This window comes from Anopheles gambiae, chromosome 2 (genome assembly GCF_943734735.2).
Source record: "Anopheles gambiae chromosome 2, idAnoGambNW_F1_1, whole genome shotgun sequence".
Taxonomy (NCBI): Eukaryota; Metazoa; Arthropoda; class Insecta; order Diptera; family Culicidae; genus Anopheles; species Anopheles gambiae.
In genome coordinates, this window is record NC_064601.1 from 82,436,524 (window position 1) to 82,457,930 (window position 21,407).

Below are 21,407 nucleotides of genomic sequence, written 5' to 3' on the forward strand. Positions count from 1 at the left end.
TGTGTCTGTGAGCGTGTTGCGCATTGTAGCTTGTGTCGTTTCGTTGCCATCTCGCTCATTATTTCTCTCTTTCTCGCTCTCGCTCTACCTCTCTTTCTCCCTCTCTCGCTTGGTTGCCTTGCAGCCTGTCACGCTTGCTTGCTCGCTTGCGCACACGCTTGGTGCGGCGCCGCACGCTACTACACCGCAGGTCGTTCATAAACCGATAGATCATAAACAAGTTTATAATGCTGCATATCTCGCTCCGTCGCACGCAGCTCTAGCGGACACGCGGTGGCGATGGTGATGGTGGTGGTAGTGCGGTGCACGGTTGGACGGGCGGCTGGAGCGCGGACGCGTAAACTCTCGCGCAACGTAACTGGATTTCGTCCGGAGGAGGCAGCAGCAGCAGCAGCAAATACAACACACATTTCGTTCGGTTCCGTGGTGCGTGTCGGTACGTACGTGTACGCAGCCAGTCCCTGGTGCGCGCAGTGTTCAGCTGCGAGAAAACGCTCTCGCGCACCCAAACCTCCCCCTCTCGCGTCGTCGTCATCGCTTGTGGTGTGTACATTTGGTGTGGCCGCTTGTGCATCCGCCGCCCTAGTCATATCCATACTTTTTTTTCTACCATCGTCATCGGGATACCGCCCGTGTGTCTATCTCGTGTGTTTTCTCTTTTTTCCCGTGTGTGTGTCTGCGGTAAACGTAATATAGAAACAATTGACGGTGGACAGACAGGCGAGCGCAGGAGACAATCTCTCATTCTGCATTCAAAAGTAAGGCGGTGTCATCTTCATCATCATTATCCGTGTGTGTCATTATGTGTACGTGTGTGTGTGTGTGTGCGTGTGCGGCTCTCTAAAGCACGGGCGTATAAGTCATCAGGGCGGCCAGTGTGATTTCCTCTAGTGCCCACTCCGTGCGCTCTATAGCCCCATTCCGTTATAACACTGCTACGTGTTGTGTGTGTTCCGTATGCGCCCGTACGTGTGCTTGTGTGTGGCGGTGAGTTTTTTTGTGCGTGTGTTTCGTGCATACGTGTGTGCGTGTGTGCGTTGTTGGGCTGGGTTAATTTATGAATGAAAGTAAATATGATGTGGTGTGGTGTGGTGTGCACCAAGTAAGGAAAGACCACAACTTCCACCGTCGATGGGAAAAGTTCTCGCCCCATCACCTCCCCATGTCGGCGACCTCCGTGTGTAGTGTATGGGATTTTAAATTGTTTTCCCAAATGTCCATACACACACATACATACGCACACATAAACACACAACAGCCCCCGTGAGGCTGTGCGCCACGACTGTGATCGACAGGATCGGTAACCTGTCCAGCGGGACAGGAGTAGGGGACGGTTCCCTTTCGCAAAAGTCCTTCAAAAAGTGTGAGCTTCCTTGTTCGCAGTGGCGGCACACGCACGGGGAGCCTCTGCAAATACACACACACACACGATCGTGTTTCCTCCATTTCGTCCATTGACTCTCGATTGACCCTTTCGTACCTTCTTTACCAACCCCGCGCCCATGCAGCTCCTTCCCCATTTTATGCGGTCCCCGTGTGGCTGCTGTATGGTGGTGGAACTTTTGAGCCAAAGCAGAAAATAGGTTTGAATGGCAGCAGCAGCAGCAGCAGCAGCAACAGAAAGACCCTGTCAGGGCCCGCAACAGCCAGTAATTATTGGCTCGCTGATGGACGAAGGCTGCGACCGCTGTCATCTTATCCCAGTGGTAGGAGGCCTTGAGATTTTAGTGACCGTTGCCTGCTTGCCTGGTTTATTGTGGCAGAACGAGCACGAACCGCAGCGCGCGGGGTTAGATCGTTTTGCCAGTGAATGTTGTGCTGTTGTGCATCTACGCTGGTGTTGGTTTTGTTGATGGTGTCTATGAGCGAGCCAGGCTTCTCACCATTTGGTCGCACCCCGAACCCAGCCCCAGCCCCGGCCAATCGGCATGGGCTCGAGCGCAAACATCAGTAGTACAGCAGTATACAGTGTGGGAAATGAATGTAAAGTTGTGTAGTTTTAGCTTTGATTTCATGTTGGTTGGTTTAATCAATTTAATTCCACGTGCTGTTTTATTAAAGCTCAAATGCTAAGGCAAAAACAAATTTTGAATTGAGCGATTGCGATGGTTCAAGTTCTTGTATTGACCTTAATCGCTTTTGTTGTAGCTACTTTTTTTGTCGAGTCTTCTTTCGGTTTCTGATCTAGCCTGAACAATGTGAATTGCTTTTTTGTCTCTATAATATCCTGACAAGAATTAGTGGTACTTCTGATCTAATCGATCAGTTCAATAAGATCGATTAGATCGTACAATTTGTAGCGAGATATTTTTGATAGAATTTATTATTTGTTGCAAAAGTTGCAATGATCAAAATCTTTCACTGATTTGATGCTCTTTGATATCCAGATGGCGGCTCTTAGCCGGTTATATTTTTCATAGTAATTTCATTTTTTTTACTCTTGGCTTACTATTTGGCTCTCCACATGGAATTTTGCGAATATTTTTGTAGAATTTGGCTCTTTCGATCGCAAAGTTTGCCGAACCCTGCTGTAGACTTACGAATTACGAAAAAAGAGAATCTAATATATGAGATATGATTCTAATATTTGTTATTGTTAATTTTGTTCCAACTGTTTGGAACAACATTTTTTAAATGATGCCGACATCAAGAGCTAATATCTGGACCCAAACCAATAACCAACGATGATCGTTTAAATGTTTTGTATTTTGTAAAATTACTTGTGATTTCAGACCAGACCATTATTAGTTAATTTCAAGATAGGTGTAACGATTCCCGATCGATTGTTAAGTTTTCGAGTAATTTCCTTCCTTTTAGGCGTAACTAAATTTGGGTGCTAATTTTGCTTTATGCTTTAGCCCAGCATGAGCTATACAAATTTAAGAAGATTTAAGAAGAGCAGGCAAAATTGAAATTGCTAAAAAAGACACAAATAATCTAATCTTCTTTACGATTTGTATTAAATATTTAATTCAGTCCAGTAAAGCACTAGATTTAATCAAAAATAACCATTAATTCACAATAGTTTGGCTGAAAAAAGTGATATTCGACTTACGCAAAAATCCTATATACGAAAATGTCTCCGAAACGCATTATTTGCGTAACTCGGGAAATTACTAAATATCTGCGAATTTAGATTAAAATAATAATAACAATAATAATCATAATAGTGATAACTGACAACCAGCACGAAAGAAAAAAAAAAACTTGTTAAAGCTGCAATTTCCAAGTAAAATTTTACTATACCGAAATACATTTGAAATGTAAAAGTTAATAGGGAAGTTGAATAATAGTTTGAAAAAAATGCATAAACACTATCACTTAAACATATTTCCCACCCTGTACGATTGCTGCTTAGCACACACATTTTTGCCTGGTGCGTCAAAACGCTATTGTGCCGTTGGTGGAGCGTTTGAATGAAGCACGGCGGGGAACGTAGGAACGAGTGCCTCCAGCCATTCTTTCACCCTCCTACCATATCTCGACCGCTAACCCCGCCGCTTCCTCCATTGTTCACCCTATCGCGCGTCCTAATCTATCGTTCCATCTCGCTTTCGCCTTGGCTTTGCACTTGTCGTTTCGCATCTCGCGTCGCCGCTGCGTGTCAGAGATGTCACTTGCGCGATGGGAGCATCTCCTCAACCTCCACCCTTGTCGCCCCCCCCCCCCCTCCGCCCTTTCACACAGCTGTGTGTCACCCCTTGTCTGCTCCCCCTCCTCCTATTAGCCGTCTTGGTTGGGTGTCGTTTGCCTGCGTTTAACATTATTTTCGAATGACGTCACTTTCGCTCGCGAACGGCGTGCGCGGATCCAGTGAGCCCCCAGTGAGAAAGGAATGAAGCTAATAAATACATACGCGTACGTCGCGTTGCGCGCTAGTGTGTACCTAACCTACACATAGTTGAGTGCAGCAATAATCAGCAGATGGAATAAAACGATAGAAAAGCGCACTGGAGCGCAGCAGTGAGTGAGTGAGTGAGTGAGTGAGTGAGCGAGCGCGCGAGTCAGTCCCTCTCCCTCTATCCTTGTGTTGTTGTTGATGTTGCCCGTTGCTACGACGCTTCTGAGTGCGTGTGTGTGTGTGAGAGCGCAGAAAAAAGAAGGGTGGCAGCGATCGCGGGTGCTGTCAACGGCGTTATTCATCATCAAAGTGTGCTCCGGTGGCAGTGGGTGCGTGTGATTGTATGTCATGCTAATATAGTGCGTAACAAGCTGTTGCCGAGGATCTGCTGGATCCACCCAATCGAAGCGGTTGTGTTCGCCCTTACCGCCCTCATAGTGTGTTGTTACATCGGTGTGCATTCTTGCGAATTCTGGTGAAAATATGTGGCTATGTGTAAACGATCCGAAAGTGTATTATGACGTCTCTGAGCAGCGACTCGCGCTGCCCCGGCAGCAGCACCAGCAACAGCACCAGCAACAGCTCCAACGGCGGTGATGTTGCAAACAACAACAATCACCTTCCGAAGGATGCGTCCACCTCGCGGGCGGATATTGTCGTGTGTAGAACTAAGATGCGGGATCAGGGCGCGGTAGGGAACGGGCACGTGGCAACCGTCGCGGACGGTCGAGGTGGTGCTAAGCAGGGCGGAAGCATGTGTCATCCAGAGCAGTCCCGAACGATCCATCCCAGAGCGCAGATGGAATCGCAGTCCCAGGGTGACAGGACGGCCACAGCCCATCCGTCATCTTCTGCAGCGAGTCCATCGACGATCGACAGCTGCGATCCGGCACGATATAAAGGATCGTCGCAGCCGGCAGCAGCTTCAACCGCACGCCACCATCGATCGTCGTCGTTGGGCGATCGCGATATGACGGATTCTGCTTCGCCCGGTGCTAGCACGACGACCGTTGGCTCGACCGTCCAGAAGCCGGAAGATCCGTACGCCGAGTTGGAACGAATTCTAGAAAAAGTGCAGGTAAGTTTTACTCTTTACGTACATAGTCATGTTGCAACTTAAACCCTCTCGCGATCATCTATTGCTGTACGACTTAGAGGTTCAGGATTACACTCCACTGAATATTTGTGCTGATATTTGATTTTCTATGATGAATAGTACTTGGGTTTTCCGTGTCCATGTTTGGCATGTTAGCTGCATAATTTGTTGTTCATGGAAAGTATTGTAACAACTTACATTTAGTTTTTGTCCCAAAACATTGTTATGATATAATTTTTATATGAATGACACTGAGTTTTGAGTATAGTTGAACCCCACATAACGATTTTTTTGGGAGTTGAACTGAAATCATGATCACGATCGGGGTTAACATTGGGCATATCTTTAATTTGGACTAACGCCTCAGCCAAATGAGTTTCGATGTTAAAAAATAAAAATAAAAATAAAAATTGTTTAATGTAAAACTATTTCCTGAGAGAGTAGGGTTGTATAATTGTGCACAAGTGTGTGGTATATTGATATGTGGTAAACATTATTTGAATAATTTTTACAAATTTTGTTTCGATACATGAAATGCACTTTATCTTTACAACGCTATAGCGCTGGAAGCATATCGTTTTTATTTTCAATCAGTCTGGTGGTAGAGTCGTAAACTAGCACGACTTATAACAATATGCCCGTTACGGGTTCAAGCCCCGAATGGATCGTGTCCCCATACGTAGGACTGACTATTCTGCTAATGTAAATCAGTAAGTCACTAAAAGTCAAGCCCACTAGTGATATAGGTAGGCCTCGACCCACAACGGTTGTTGTGCTAAAGAAGAAGAAGAAGAAGAAGCAGTAGATAATGATCGAATGAAAAATAACCAAAAATTGGTTTGTTTACATTCCTTTTCGTTTTGTGTTGAAGAGTTATTCCAATAGGAATGTTTTGTACAGTGCGTAGCGTAATTATACAATCATATTTTTTTAATAGTTAGAAAATCATGTTCCAATGAATTTTATTACGCGTATCAACTCTTAAAGGGTTTTGCAAGTCACTTTCGAATGTAAACATTGTTTTTCACCGTGTGCAAGAAGTGATATTCCTCATCACTCTGATAGTTCATTTCCGTCATAATCATTTTTAATTTCTTGGTGATGCGATTTTAAACTGGTGATTTTAAACTGGTGATGCGATCTGGCTTCAAACCCCGATGAAAAAACGATGACAGCAGCCCGTTGAAGTGTGGAAAATCATGCTGAAGCAATTAAAAATCATTATGATGAAAATGAAATATCAGATCGATGTGGAATAACATTTTGTACGCGGTGAATAACAATGTTTACATTCGAAGCTGACTTGGAAAACCCTGTTTTCCATATGTTTAACCTACCACATGTGTTATTATTATTCTTCAAAGTGGTCGACCTAAAATCGCTACAAACCAAACGACCTTGTATTCACATTTTGCACTGTAGAATATTAACGTATCACAATTCAGATTAGGCGGGTGAAGAGCTACAGGGTTTTCCAAGTCACTTTCGAATGTGCACATGTTTTTTAACAGCTGTTTGGTTCAAAATGAAATTTCAGTTTTTACACATGATTTCCAACACATAACAACAAACTGTCAAACTCGATCCAGCTTGAGGCGTGTTGAAAATCATGCTGATGAAATTAAAAATTATTTTGATGATAATGAAATGTCAGATCGATGTGGATTAACATCTGGCACGCGGTGAATAACAATGTTTACATTTGAAAGTGACTCGGAAAACCAATACAAAAGGACATTTGAAAGTTACTTTTAAAGGCAATACAAATTTGAGGCTGTACCTGGTCAAAATGCATATGATCGACAAAATATGCAGAGCATACGTTACAAAAAGACTCGGTAAACCCTGGAACTACTCAGTATAACAATTATTTCTACTTTATTACACGTTTTGTTGGTTTTAGAAAATATTAAAAAAATAAAAACGGACTCAATCGAAAGCCCATGGAAACAATATCAACCGGCATAGGTTATAACGTGATTGATCGTGGAATCCAGTGGGAAGTCACATCAAATCTGTAATGTTCTGCCAGACCTGCGGTCTCGAGAGTCGCTCATATTGCGCTTCTGATTCAATATACAGCAATCGTCCATGACGTAAGATCGTGCGGCATCCAGCAGAACAGTTTAAAATAATCTGTATGTATTTAATGTCTACGAAAGGAATAAATTACGGCCGTTTTTCAAGCACAGGCAGCAGGCGCAGTCCGTCCAGGACCGTTCGTTCAATTCGTTCCATAAATATTTTGCATCACCACATTCACAAGTGAACGGGGGAGGTGGAGGAGGGTACCGCGATAAGCATTTGTTCTGCTGGCAAGACGAAGAAAGACCGATGATGCTTGGCGATTGGCATGTCTTTGGCAGATGTGTGTTTGCTTTGGGGAGGATGATTATTGTTCGTCCCAGCGTTTGAGTGATTTGACAGTTAACGCATTCCACAAACTAAAAAAATGTCATGATTGTAGATCTTGTTTCCCGCACTGCGGAATTAGCCATTCGCCGAGTGCGCCAGATGTGTCCGTGTTTGCATCAACGGAATTCGGTGCCCCAAGCATATTTTGCAGTAGAGCAGAAATGTGTGAATAGTTCAAATAAATCGTACAAATTCCTTTCTCACACTTCACTTCGCTGTTAGTTAACTTCTGCTTGCTAAAACGGCTGCGCTGCAAATTCGGCTGGTCGGCATATCGGTGCATGTTTTTCTATTAGCTATTCTGCCATTGTTTGACCGCTGATAATTGTTTGCAATCCCCTTTTTGGGCGACGCTTTCATTATCAACCTTTGCTTTTAATCAGTGCCATCCACGGGAGGGGTTTTACAATACACTGGTTTTGCAATGGCGTGTTGGTTTGGCCACACCGAGCAGCTTTATCTTAAAGTCGCGACATCGCTCGATTTTGTGCAGCTTAAACAAACACACTTCATGCGCCGCGGGTAGGTTGAAGCACACACAGCCCAGCACAATCGGGACAACGTTTCGCAGTTTGCTTGGCTTGCCGAGCAATTACAATACCGGTACTGTATTAATACATTTAAAGGCAAGAATGTTGTAATTACTTTTTAATCGCCCATTCGCACTGTTATCGATGAAGTGTGTCCGTTTGCCTTAGCAGCTTGAACACCAGCACAGGCACGATGGATAGTGAGAAAGGCAGCCATCCTGCATTCATTCATGAGTCACATGCGGGCGTGCAGTAGAGTGGCAAGTAAAAAAATTGTGCGAAGTATAACAATAACCAACCATCTGGTGAGCGATCGGTCGGCTCGATGACAGGCACGATGAACTATTTTGAAGGAAAAAAAGCAACTTTGTTAGAAACAGTCAGTTCGCATATATACATTTCCATTATCTCAAGAATGATTATAATGTAGCGTTAGTAGGGTTATAATAAGACTTTTGACGCATAGAAAGGCGCAATATCCTGCAAGACAAGTCGTAAATCCCATCCAGTTCCAGTTGATTGATACGCTATCACGCTATGGATAAAACAAATCCCCATGCATTTCAAAGGGACATGACAAATTACTTTTTTATATCCTAAAGAAGTAAAAGAAGTCCAGAATTCATTAGTACTACGAATACATGGTTTGTTACTTAACATTTATTGTATCTTAAATTGCATTTTAAAAATTAATGTATAAATCAACTCTCAAATGATCAAGCCCGCAAACTCTCATGTATTGTTGTATTGTTGTATTGTAAATTCGCGGAATTTGAACAAATATTGAATTCTCAAAGGCGAATGAATGTTGTAAATATTTTACAGTTGAAGTGAATGCCTTGATCGTTTTTGAATCATTGGTGGTTCCTAAAACCGGAATGAATGAAGCACGAAGGAATATCTATCAATTGTACACAGTTCTTCAAAACAATTTCACACAATACCATGTCTAATTATTGTTGACGTTTATTGGGTCATGTCTCAACGACGTGCTCAATAGTGAGCAGTCCAACAAAAGAGACAGAAAGCTGATCTCACACAATTTCACGGAAATATGCATTAAAATTCATCACATGGATGGGATGACCCTGTTGTATTGTTAGTGCTTTTAGCACGAACATACTATCGAATCATATCTGACTAAATCACATGTGGATGAAGTTGAATATCTGTACAGTTTCTTTGGGAAATATATTTAAGAGAACTCTCGAATTTGTAAATAATGTTTTCAACATTTGCTCAAGTTTCTTGAAATCTCGCTGATCAATGTCTTCAAAATGCTTACTGAAGGCTGATAAGAAATCTTCTGAGACCTTTATCCAACGATCACCTATCAGGGCCAGAAGGATGGGTTTGCCTTTCCAGTGCGCATCGTGGAGCTATAGAAGGTCATCCTTGACTGAACGAATAGTCGAATCTTTCGTACGATCTTCTGTATGTCAAGCCCGATCTTTGCATACCTCGATCGCGTTCACTTTATGCAATTGTGGCACTCCTATTTGCTCGAAACGTGCCGAGCGAATGAATTGGGGATGTAGAATCCCGAATTTTATGATAATTAGGTAAAGATCAACTTGATTATTTGATCTGATATAAACAACTGACTTAAAGGTTTTTAAAAACTCCAGTAATTTTGCTTATGATGTTAAAACTGTCAACAACCTGTAGAACGCACTGTATGCAAGGATAGTGACTTTCAAATATGAAGAATATCTTAGAGACATATTCTGCTTTAGAGACAAAATTGCTACTCCAACATTGGTTGTGTTCGAGAGGAAGTAAGGCTTTGATAGACAATAAAAAAAAACCTTCCCAACAACGAGCTTTGCAAGCTTTACAACGACCTTACTATTGTGCTGTGTGTTACGTTAGTCAGGGTGTAGTGGTGGGATGGCCATGCCATTGGAATGGTCGTAAAGTTTTTAAGACCGGCATAGACTAAATAGACAACCAAGGGGTGGATGGCTCAATTTGACGTGACTACTCTAGACGGCATGACTCCATGCATCATAAAGCCTGAGATTAACGTTTGGCAAACGATTTTCAGTGAAACATCATAGAAATTCAATTTATTACGGTTACTTACATGAATTGAAGTTGAGGCTTTGTTTGTAAGTAGGCAGCCTCGTTTACCAAAGGTGTGCAAACAAAAATACATAATGCTGTTAACGTTATGTGCATTTATTTTGGAAAAGAACCATCGTTTTTTCCCTTTGTTTTTGTCATCTTAATATTAGCCCAACGACCGTGAATTATGATGTCTTACTGTATAAATTTACTCGCTCGTCTACAAAGCGTCTTTCGTTTGATGTATACTTTTCTGTTTTTGGACAAAATATAGTAATATAGTTATTTTTTTCTTTGTTTTTTCTCTCTTCTTTGCTTTTGTTTCTTTGTTTATGTTGATTAATTGCTGATCATAATTATATTGTACAAAACAAACTCGCTGCATTGAATATCGTATTGAGAGATTCATGGAAAAACATATAAATGCATGTCCAACATGTTCAGATCAGTCGTCCTGTGGTACTCAGGAGTAAGCAATTAGGTATGTTTCTATTTCCATTGCCGATTCTGCTTAACTGCCTGCTTGCTCGAGAGGAAGGAGAAGATCCTCGTTCCAGAACAACGCATCTAGATCATTTGCCTGGCCGGTAAAGTCTTGTGCCCTGGCATCTGTCAAACCTTCCGGTACAGCATCGTCCTGCTGATCGTCCGAAAGTGCCTTTGGTGGTAAAAACATCAACTCTTGCGCCATCGGTACAATCCTTTTGCCACGTGACGAGAAGAACGTATCCTTGTGCTCGTTGGCCAAATTTTCGAGCAAATTTCGGCGCAATCGATTCACAAGCGGCTGGTGAAGGTGCTGTAAGCTTGGCACGGCGAAACTGCTCACTTTATCGTCAAGCGGAACCGTATCGCCACTGGCGGTGTTGGTCACCAGCGGTCTTATGTTGCTGCCGGCGTCGTACGCCAGAAGGTACTGCTTTTTGCCCCGGTTCGGAAAGAAGTACTCGTCGGGTGAGCCACCCAGCAGTACGTCAAACTTGCCCTTCTTGATCAGCTCGCCGTTCGTGGGTGCCTTTTTGCCCCGGTTCGGTACGAAGTAGTCACCCTTCTCCAGCATCTGCTCGATGGTGATTTGTCGCTTTTCTGCCGGTATCTCGAAGCTGCCAAAACGGCGACCACGCGCCGGCATGAACACCAATGGAGAGGGAAGGCCCCGGATTTTAGGCTCCATTCGGCGGCGTCTTATCTGGCTGGGCGTGGGGCTGGTAGTGATGGATCCATCGCTCGGCAAAGCTGGTCGAGAAAACTGCAATGCTTCTCTATGTGAGTGTACCAATAAATATGAAAGGAAGAATATTATTGTACAAGTACAACGGTAGCTTAAACATTGAATAATAATGGTTAAGTTTAAATTGTCAGAATGATTTTAAATTATTGCATTTGGGTCATTTTACATAAACATAAAATATTCTCTCCATATTCCTTCGAAAACTTAACAAAATCCCTTGCGTCGACGAAAACAATTTCAATCTGTCCTGCATTCTTTAAAAGGAAATGCAATGAAAGTTTAAAACTTCTTTTAATGTGACCAACATATTCCTCTTTCCGAGAATCATAATAATGTAAGAAAATGACAGATATCCAAATATAATTTCTTCAAAAAATCATGTAGTCATTAACGAAGATTACCACATCTTGATTGAGGCTGTGTCACGTCTGTCTTTATACGATACACGATAGCCAGATGAGAGTGAAACATCTTTTCGATAATGTCCCATTTCGTCATTATCGCCCAGATTAACCCATCACGGAACGAACCGAACCTCAAAAAACCCTCGCACTGTACAGATGATGTGATCGTCTTTCTACGCGCTTACCTCGTCTTACGGTGCCGTTCTTCATCGATCGGTTTCGGGGCGGGCGTGAGCGGTGTGGTGACGGGCATCCACTCCATCGCGGCCGGCGACGAGAACGACCCCGGATGCTCCGGTTGATGATGCACGGCGACATACTTTCGCCCGCCTGTTTCGGCTTCATTGGGCGATGCAGATTCACGCGCCACGACGGATAGGGACAACACTCCGCAGCACACGGCCATCACGCCTACGGAAATTCGCGGCCGTTTCAGTGCCATATTCCAGCGAATCGTTAATTGCCAAAAAAGGGTTGCTGGTCGGTGGTTTCGCCAGTGATTGTATTTGGTTCGTGCGGCGGCAAACTTGATTCTCTCGATTCAAACCACTTTCTTGTTGGCTTCGCGACACTTGCCACGACAATATTGCACCGTAGACACTGTTCCGGATGATATTCACACCATCAAAATGCACGCACAATGTTCTTCCAAGTTAATTCCGAGGAAAACCAACCCGGAGTATCGGTAGAAAAGATTTAGAAGACGTTTTGGGGTCGGCTTTTCTCGTAGCATCCAACCACCTGGTGCATCTTTGCCTGCTGTACTGACGATCATGCAGGACAATGTGGCGTCTTATATAGTTTCTCCATCCCATTGTTCAACAGTCCTAGAATGTGGATGGTAAAAGCGAGAAAAGAAAGTGTGATTCCATTAGTAAAATACCGGCTTGGAACGGAAAAAGCAAACGAGATCTTGATGTTTAGGAAGAAAGACATTTAGACTGTGCTAAGGCTGTTGTTGTTATTGTTGCTCGTCGTTTTCCGTGTGCTGGCTAGTCCTTTGGGTAAAAACCGTCCCACGGACTGTGTACGACCATCCTGTAGGATCCTACGCACAAACCATGTAATGGGCAGGGCAGCCAGCAGTCAAGGAAGGAAGGTGCCCATGGAGTGTAATCTGTTTTGTCATATTAAATTGTCTTGGGATGCCCAAGTGTGTCGTGCATGAACACCGATTATTTGCTTATTTGCCAATGTCCTTATCATTGTTGCTGCTGTTTTTTTTTCTCGTTGCCACTGTGAAGGAATTGGAGTGAAATCGGAACGTCGCAACGTGCTTTACGAATGAGCTATGGGTGAGATTAAACATGTTTTGATTTGTGCCGTTGCGATTAGAGCGAATCTAATTTTGTCAATTTGGTAAGCAGAATTGTTAGTTTTTTTTAAAGCGAACTTTTTCCTTCCTAATATAAATTTTATTTTTACAGTTCTGAGTTGTATGTAAAGTTCTGAGTCGCGTATAATACGTTACATATTTAAAATATCTTTCATCCAATCAATTCGTGCAGTGCGGACGTAAATCGTCTTTTGCTGCCGTGAAAAATGAGAGCTAAGTGGCGTAAGAAGCGTATGCGGAGGTTGAAGCGTAAGCGCAGGAAGATGCGTGCGAGATCCAAGTAAACCCCCGGCCGGTACCACCTCTCTACCGAAAGCTGTGCGGAGGACCTCGATTACCGGGGAAGTCGGACCACGGGGTTAGCATCATTCCAGACGCCGTCGTGTTGTATGCGGAAAATGTGTAGCGAAAATCTGTTCATTATCATGCTGCCATAGACGCGCGGTGTGTTTGCTCAAGCCGTCTGCATTTTGGAAAATCGAGTGTAACATTCGATTCCCGAATAAAGCCGTCATGAGCGGACAATGTGCTTCCGGGGACGATGGAACCGGTAGAATATTGAATATTGAATAACAAAATATGTTGTGTGCCATAAATGTTTTTATTTTCTTGTTGTACTATAAATCTTTTTATCCTTATACAAGTGTTTATATAAGTTTCTTTAGCTGTCAAAATCTATACAAGTTGTCTGCAACAATGTTGCCCGCGACAACGTTGACTTAGGCCCGAGTCTTACTAATCGGACACAGTTGCTAATTTAAGCTAAGTAACAGCTCTCGAACAGACTGTACTTAAGATCGTTGGCGAATAATTATATGTTTGATGGTTGTTGGACAGCCACATGCTTTAATTTTGTTTTGTGTCACGTAATATGTACTTACTCGCCTATGTTTGTTTAGTATTCGAAACATTCTACATGTTGTGCGTCTTTCATTTATCGCGTTGTCGAATTTCTCCAAAAACGGCTGCGTTTTCAATTCCAATTATAATTGGTTTAGGTATATTACGGGGTTAAAACTATAGCTCCGGTTCGTTAGGTAACTAGTTTTCTAGTATTTGATTGCAATGTTGTGATTTCAAACACAATAACAAGTTTTGATTTATGTGTTCAGTGGCAAATATCAGATGAGGCATAATCTGCGTGCCTAGACGTAGTTGTACCGAATAGTACTCGCGTATTTACTTCTGATGAAGTCTAACTCTAGATTGGACTTTTATACACCAACAAGTTGGTAGGAGCTTCCAAAATCATTTATCTTATAAAAATACTATATGATCCTCAACATTACTTATACTGAGGTCAATTAACATTGGATACTTAAGAACTCCTAATGATGATGTCATTTTTTTAAGTTTTCTCTCTGAACTCTTTACATAATTAAAATGATTTTCGAGCTGGATATCAATGTAAGGCCTAGGATCTGTGAAGAATTGATAATACTGAATAGATGTGTAAACTACTTGGTAATTTTAAATTAGTCGACACAATGTAATCCGTTCAATTAAACGTAACTACTAGCCAACATTGCTTCATGCTCAAATAACAAAATTAAATAATAAAATTGAGTTCCCGTTCCACTAATTTCCTTCATAAGATTGAGATATTATCGCATTAGGCAACCATAATAAAATTTCTGCTGCTGATTGATAGCACATCCACGTGCGGTTGTTGATTATACATTTCTTCTCTGTTCTTTCCTCGTTTAGGCGGAAATATCGGAAATGTTTGAGCAAACCCTGCTGGAGGGCAATGCAGCCCCAGCAGTGGCCAGCAGCAACGACACCGTCCGCGGGACAGGAAGCGACAAAAAGCGGAAAAACGATCTGAAGGTAAGCGAATGATTGGCCGCTTCCGGTGTGATGTGACCCGTGTGGACGAACCACAGGAGAGCCTGCCTCGAGTACGGCTAGTGTTTTATGTTTTCTTTATTTCACCGCCACTTCCCTGGGGTGGAAAACGGTCGGTGGGCAGGCTTAAAACAATCGTTTCCGTTGTAAGCGTTGCGCGGTGTAGGCTCTTAATGATCGAAGCAAACATTGTCCTCATTCCATTTGTAGGCTAACCGGGACGAAGCCACTGGATACGGGCGGTTAGTAAAGGCTGGTCCACACCTTCAACAGCATCATCATCACCAACAACAGCCACATCAGCAGAACGCTAGTCATCACGTAAAGTATGCAACCATACCGCACGCAAATGTTACCCAGCAGAGCAATAGTGCCAGTGCCGGTGCGATCAGCTACGGCCGCACCAATCAATCGCTAGCAATCGACGGCTATGCGAAACGGACGCGAAATGCACAGGATCCTCGTTACCGATCGCACGACCGGATGGAAATGGTGAGCTCCTCGACCACTGTGCCGGCGGCGGCTTCAACACTGCCCAAGCCGAGCGTTCGGTCGCAGTCGGCGGGCGAAAACATGTCCTCCAGCGGGTACAGCAGCTACGGCAGGTACACGGAACGGTCGGACAGCCTGTCGGACGATATGAGCCTGCTGGACGTGGGAGCGCCGTCGTGTGACGACAGTCTGGAAGGGGCTGGTGACGACACGACGTCGGACGAGCGGGAAACGATAGTCAGTGGCGGTGTGCGTAAGCGCATCCAGCAAAAAGACCCATCGGTGCAGGCACAGCGTGGTGCTGGTGCGATCGCACCGAGCAAAGACTTTGGCGGATATTATTGTAACAGCATCGAGCAGCAGCTAGGGGCGAATGACCGAGGGCTCAAGACCAGCACCAACAGCTTGCCGTCCGTGGCCGGAGGACACCGGAATTTAGCGCTACATTTAAAGTTCAAATCGCACCAGAGTGCGATCGACGCGAAGCGGAAACAGTTCTTCCTGACGCTCGACCAGGAACCGTTCCAACCGCTCAAGTCCAACATGGCCGATCTGCCGTCGCCGAGCAGCACGTCGCTGCACAGCGGCCACAACCATTTGATTGCGGAAGAGCTCGGTTCCAAATCGAGTTCCGCACCGGTACTGCTCAAGGATGAGGAGAACGTCCTCACGGTGGCACGGGTAAGAGACATTCACAAAAAATAAGCTGTTTTGTGCGGCCATGCTTGAATGATAGTTACTATATTCTGCTTCCGGTATTTTTGGCTTGCTATCTTTTACAGGCAAACCTCCGTTATTCGAGGTCACAAAGTGATCGGCATTTGGCGGGTGAGTAGAGGAGATAAGACTATCTTTTTTTGCGTCATATGTTGCTTGCATGTCGTCTGGAATTATTCGCTTGTTTAGTTTCATTTACCCATTCAAACTTTCATTGCTGTATTTAAGGCCAATTAAAGGAACGTACTAGTAATGGTTCCATGGAAATAGAAAATATTTATGAGTATGAGTATGAGTATTTCTAGTGCATTTTGCAGTTATTGCTTGACTCTTTATAATCAAAAGAGATTTAGATGAGTTGAGGTTACTCATTCAACAATTGAGACTTTATTGTATACTCACTTAAATACGTTTATTTTCGATTCAACTCGTGCTGAGGGTGCCACGAAATATATTAGTTGTTAATTGTGTGAGATATTGAAACGTTAAAACTTACACGATACGTTACATTTTCTATGTAGCCTTGTATTCAAAAGTTTTGAATTGATTCCCCTTGTAATCTTCTGTCTCTCAAATTTATATGGCCCATGAATCTGTTTGATATTTTCTGTGCAAACAGCGGAACATTATCTCATGTTATGGTTTGTTGAAAATTCTATAGGCAGATCGGCCAATTCTGGGGAACGAGTCTGTCTTCGGGAAATTTTGGACGCTTCTGCAAAACATAAGCCGAAAACACAAACAATAAACAATGATCAGAATCCAGGTTCGTCAGTTGTATGATCAACTCCTTACGAAACGTTTTGGCTCGACAATCAAACTTAAGTGAATGCTAGTTCAAACTTGGCTTAAATTCGAAAATTGTCTGGAATCTGGTTCGTGGAATGCTTTGAGTCTAATTTGTTTTCCCGGGTAAATTGTTTTGCACGAACAGAGTGTGACAAAATATTCTTGGCTAGGTTGACGATAAAACCATCTAAACCAAAGATGTGAAACTTGCTGGTATCCAAAAAAGTGCAGAGAAACTTTTATAAATCGACAAAAATTATCCGCAAAGTGTGTTTGATGGTTTTTGGTAAACAAAATACAAGTTTTGGCGTAGAATAACGTCATTTTTAAACACGATAATGTAATAAGTATACTGAGCATTAACTGGCATGAGACCGAATGTAAATTACGTCTCTTATGTAAATGCGTATTCTAGAAATTTTATAAACAAACCGGATTCACAACTAGAGATGAGCACATTGAATAAATGTTCCTATCTGTCAAACGTCGCCTTCGCTCGTTTGACGATTGAGCTGAATTCTTTGATTAATAGATCCATACTCCAGAGTAATAGATCCATCTCAGCATACAGAGTTTATGTAATTATGATTGCTGCATGTTCTATTTTTATTACTCAATCTTTTGGTGTATAAGTAAAGTATAAGTAAGTAATACTGATTTCAAAAGAGTTATTCACTAGTTAGCGCAGAGAGTAAGCGAGATTAATCCCGAAAGAATAAGTTAATAGTCCTGCCAGAGAGTTAATTAGTTGAATCGCATAATAAAATAATTTATATTGTGTATTATTTTTTGTGAATCTTTAAAGAGTGCGTGAAAGATTCAATTCCTTATAATCACTCTTCTATTTTAATTCAAAATACTGAAATAAGTGCGTAACTTCAAAGATTCATGCATTTATAATAGATTAATATGAATCTATAAAGATTCTCATGAATCTATTTAGATTCATTGCTCTTTAGAGATGTATGATTTTCAAGATATTGCATTGCGCGATCCCATGGTACAATGGTTAACTCGCACGACTTAACAACATGCTCGTCACGAGTTCAAGCCTCGTATGGACCGTCTCTCTGTAGCAAGGATAACCGATTCGGTTGCGTGATACTTGCCTAGCAGACTCGAAAGCCCTGTAAGGTTGTTACGCCAAGAAGAAGAACAAGAATTAGCTCAAGCTCCCTACGAATCTTTGGAGATTTGCAAATGCCTAAAGATTCGTGGACCTTTGGAGATTTATGAATCTTTAGAGAAAAATGAGTCTTTTGAGAATAATGAATCTTTCGAGTTTCATGCATCTTTCCAAACGAGATACAGATTCATTGAATCATTTCAATAATTAATTCAGATGTATAAATTTGAATCAGATTTAACCAACACTAGAAAGTACATCCCCAACTCAAATAAACGAATCCGTTGCCGCGTAGTTGACCAATTTTCTACCATTTTTGTTAAGTTCTTAACGTATTATCACTACACTGTACACTGAACTGGTCTGCTTCATTAAACTGGTGAAATTACCAAAAGCTTGGTTCATAAAAGGTTTTAAACAAAACCAAGCATCTTGTGGAAGCCTGGAACCATCCTGAAAGACCTACAAGGACAATGATTGATTTCAGATAAATTATTCAAAAAAGAAAAAAAGCTAATTACAAGAAGCTTATTGTAGAGTAAGAGTATCAAAAAGTGTTCAAACCAAAGAGTGTTTATTCCATTTGTTGTACAAATAAAAACCAAAAGAACAACAATCAAAATAACCCAAAACAACAATAAAAAAACAGTAAGAATTGCAAGGAACAACAAGAAATAGTAGAAATCCTTGAACGGACCGAAGAAACTTAATTCGACTCCAACTGCCGTTTGCTGCGTGAACCCTGGGCAATCTATGCTGATAACCTTCCCGTGCGATAATCATACAGTCATGCTATACAACGTTAACGGGGTTCCAACTTTAATGAACCAACCTATTCCGGCGCACAGACGATAATGCGGCAGTTGTTTCCCGCACTGTCCTGCCTCGGATGGGACAGCCAAACAGCATGGGCATGAGATTTGGATTGTTTCCCCGCGCCCCGGCCTGGAATGCGCATAATTAAAAAAGCGAACAAGTGGTTGAAAAGCTGACATGTGTCTGAAACGGCACGAGCCCGGCATGTGCCAAATTCCAACGCCAAATTCTGCACACACTCTCTCATCAACGTTAAGCTTGTTGCATCTAGAATGTAGCAAACGAACGAGCAACCAATCGATGCCGGTACAAAGTTTCCGGAAATTAATTGTGGCTCAGAATGACTAGTTACTGTTTCTCGTTGCCACTGATTGCCCATGATCAAGCAGTTGGTGAAGCTGCTATGTAGGGCTGTGAAAATGTACGTTATATTCTTCATTCCTAATAGAAGTAGGAAGAAAAAAAGGCAATAGACAAACCATTTTAAATCACAATAACATTATTGATCTGTCAAGCCATTGCCGTGGACGTTTTACAACCGTCTATATATGCAGCATCTTCATTTTACGCATAAAACATTGTGGCGCGTTGGCAAAGTATCTCATATTTGCATGACCTTTATGCTGTGCAAAGGAAGGTGGCGAAGGCAAGCAACGATTTCGGGGCGCAAAAGTGCGTAGCTCGTGGAGCGCGTTGCGTTGTTGATGGTGGTTGGTCTGATTTTGTGGGCTCTGTGTTGTGTTTTATGTACGGGCAAGTTTTACGCACATAGCTGTGTACATAAGGCTGGCTTGCTGCACGGTTCTTGTACACAATCAGAACCAAAAAGGCGTTCCTTCCCTACCCACCCACTCCCAGCCCGGTCCTACGTTTCCCTTTCGATGTTGTGGAAACTGCGGCCAACGTCACAGTAAAACGCTTTGCCGAGACACACTGAGAGTCCTGCGAGAGCAGCAAGCAGCGCTCTGTGCCTGCGAGAACCTGCGAGCATCCGCTGAAGTTCTCCAGAAATCCTCCGCTACTCCCCCACGGAAAGCACCACACTCTCCACGTGCCCAACAGGGTAGATAGATGTCTCGCGCGTACTCACACAGCTTTCCCTCCATCCATCTCGATATGCTGTTGCTGCGGCTGCGGCTGCTTTCTCCAGCTTCTGGCATGTCGGCACGAGATATCCTTTTGCCTCGGCGTCGCTCATTGTCAGTTGGTCAGTCCCTGCCGTTGGCTGGTGTGACGGTGTGCTGCCGTCCTAGCTGGCCGGAATTAATTGTTGTTTCTTGCTTTTCGCTTGCACTGGCTTGGCTGTTCTTGTGTTCTAGTGTGTTTAGTGTTTAGTTGCGAATTACTGCTGAGGAAAATTGGAAAAGCGCTCCCGTGCACACAGAGCACGGTGTATGTGTGTGTTGTTTTTGTGTGTTTTAGTGCGTGCACAATTTTGGGCACTCTATTGTCTGGTTCGGTGAGAGCAGAGGGAACGTTACGAGGCTCGCTGCGAGCGTGATTAAGTGAAGCTTTGGCTGTGTTTTCTTTGCACCAGAATCGCTATTCGTATAATTCGCTTGTGCTGCCAAACGCACAAATAAACAAATTAGTCGTACTCTTTTCAATTCCGCACGAGCAAAAAGGTGCGTCTGTTCGCCCGAGGCATTTACGTACCCGCCGCCCTCGCTGTTTTTTTTTCTGGCGCGCGCATTAGAAGTTGCGGATCCAGGCCGCGCTCAGGAACATCGCGCAAACGGCACCGCTACGACCACAATAATGCACCGCAGGATGTCCAGCATTCGGGAGTACAAGTTTTTCCGCAGCTTTTCCGCCAAGATCGAGAACTGGCACATACGCAAGGCGGAATCGCTGTGGAAGAAGATGCGGGAAAGGAAAATTGCAGGTAATACATACATGGAAGGTGGGAGGTGGGTGGCGGGAGGGGTTTAAAAGAATGATAGAGTGTGCATACACGCACACACAAACACACACACACGTGCAGAGACACACAACAATGGGGCACTTTGGATGGCGCGTGGGAGCTCAAAACCGTTGTCGTCCTTCCTGTGGTGGGAGGGAGGACTTGTGATGGGGTTAGAAAAACGAGCGCCTGAGGAGGGAGAAGGGGAATGAAGGATGATTGTGTGGCCATCCCCGGGGCAGACACGGAACGACGCACGGCTGCTCTGTCCTCGGGTGGCGGTGGAAAGTCATCTGTTGCTCTTCATTGAGAGAGCACAGCCCCAACGGTGTGCCGGATACTGTGAACCCCGTTGCATGCTGTCGTTGATGGTTGTGTGTGTGTGTCGGTGGGAAAACCGGGAGTAGGAGTACACTAGGAAGGCTTTCATCCTCTTTGCCGACGACGGATGGGAACGTAACCAAACGAGACATAAAGCAGCAAGTGGAATTGAATATCAGTTAATTAGAGGGAAAGAGAACGCTACGCAAAAAGAGACCGAAGAGAGAGAAAAGAGAGAGAGAGAGAGGCATTCTTGCTTGTGCGGGAGTTTGGCCGGAGCATCAGTACACCCAGAAGCAGCGGGGGACGGAGAACGGGAGTACGTCCTTTTTCCCGCCCCTTTCCCGGTCTCACTGATGGTGTGGCTATTTTTAAATCGTCCTTCGTCCTTGTATATTGATAAATTGATTGATGAATAGGTATGCAAAATTACAGCGAGGGTAGCAGCAAAAAAAGGGTGAAAAACGCCATAGAC

General features: G+C 43.4%; 2 protein-coding genes across 7 annotated transcripts in view; one reads left to right on the forward strand and one right to left on the reverse strand.

The window, feature by feature from the left end:
* The first annotated feature begins 210 nt into the window (after window positions 1-210).
* Window positions 211-21,407, forward strand: part of LOC1270384 (uncharacterized) — a 34,489-nt gene continuing 13,292 nt past the window's right edge. The window contains exons 1-5 of one of the 6 annotated variants that reach the window (XM_061648517.1): window positions 211-758; window positions 3,728-4,919; window positions 14,628-14,750; window positions 14,979-15,941; window positions 16,043-16,088. In XM_061648517.1, coding sequence (XP_061504501.1) covers window positions 4,359-4,919; window positions 14,628-14,750; window positions 14,979-15,941; window positions 16,043-16,088 — 1,693 coding nt within the window. In that variant the 5' untranslated portion in view covers window positions 211-758; window positions 3,728-4,358. The remainder of the gene's footprint in view (window positions 759-3,727; window positions 4,920-14,627; window positions 14,751-14,978; window positions 15,942-16,042; window positions 16,089-21,407) is intronic. The other 5 variants (XM_061648515.1, XM_061648518.1, XM_061648519.1 and 2 more) reach the window with 5 other exon arrangements.
* Window positions 10,040-12,700, reverse strand: LOC3289933 (uncharacterized). The gene is made up of 2 exons (XM_560286.4): window positions 11,770-12,700; window positions 10,040-11,211 (listed from the first exon to the last, which is right to left on the reverse strand). Exons 1-2 carry the CDS (start codon window positions 12,024-12,026, stop codon window positions 10,461-10,463), a joined length of 1,008 nt encoding a protein of 335 aa, XP_560286.4. The 5' UTR covers window positions 12,027-12,700; the 3' UTR covers window positions 10,040-10,460.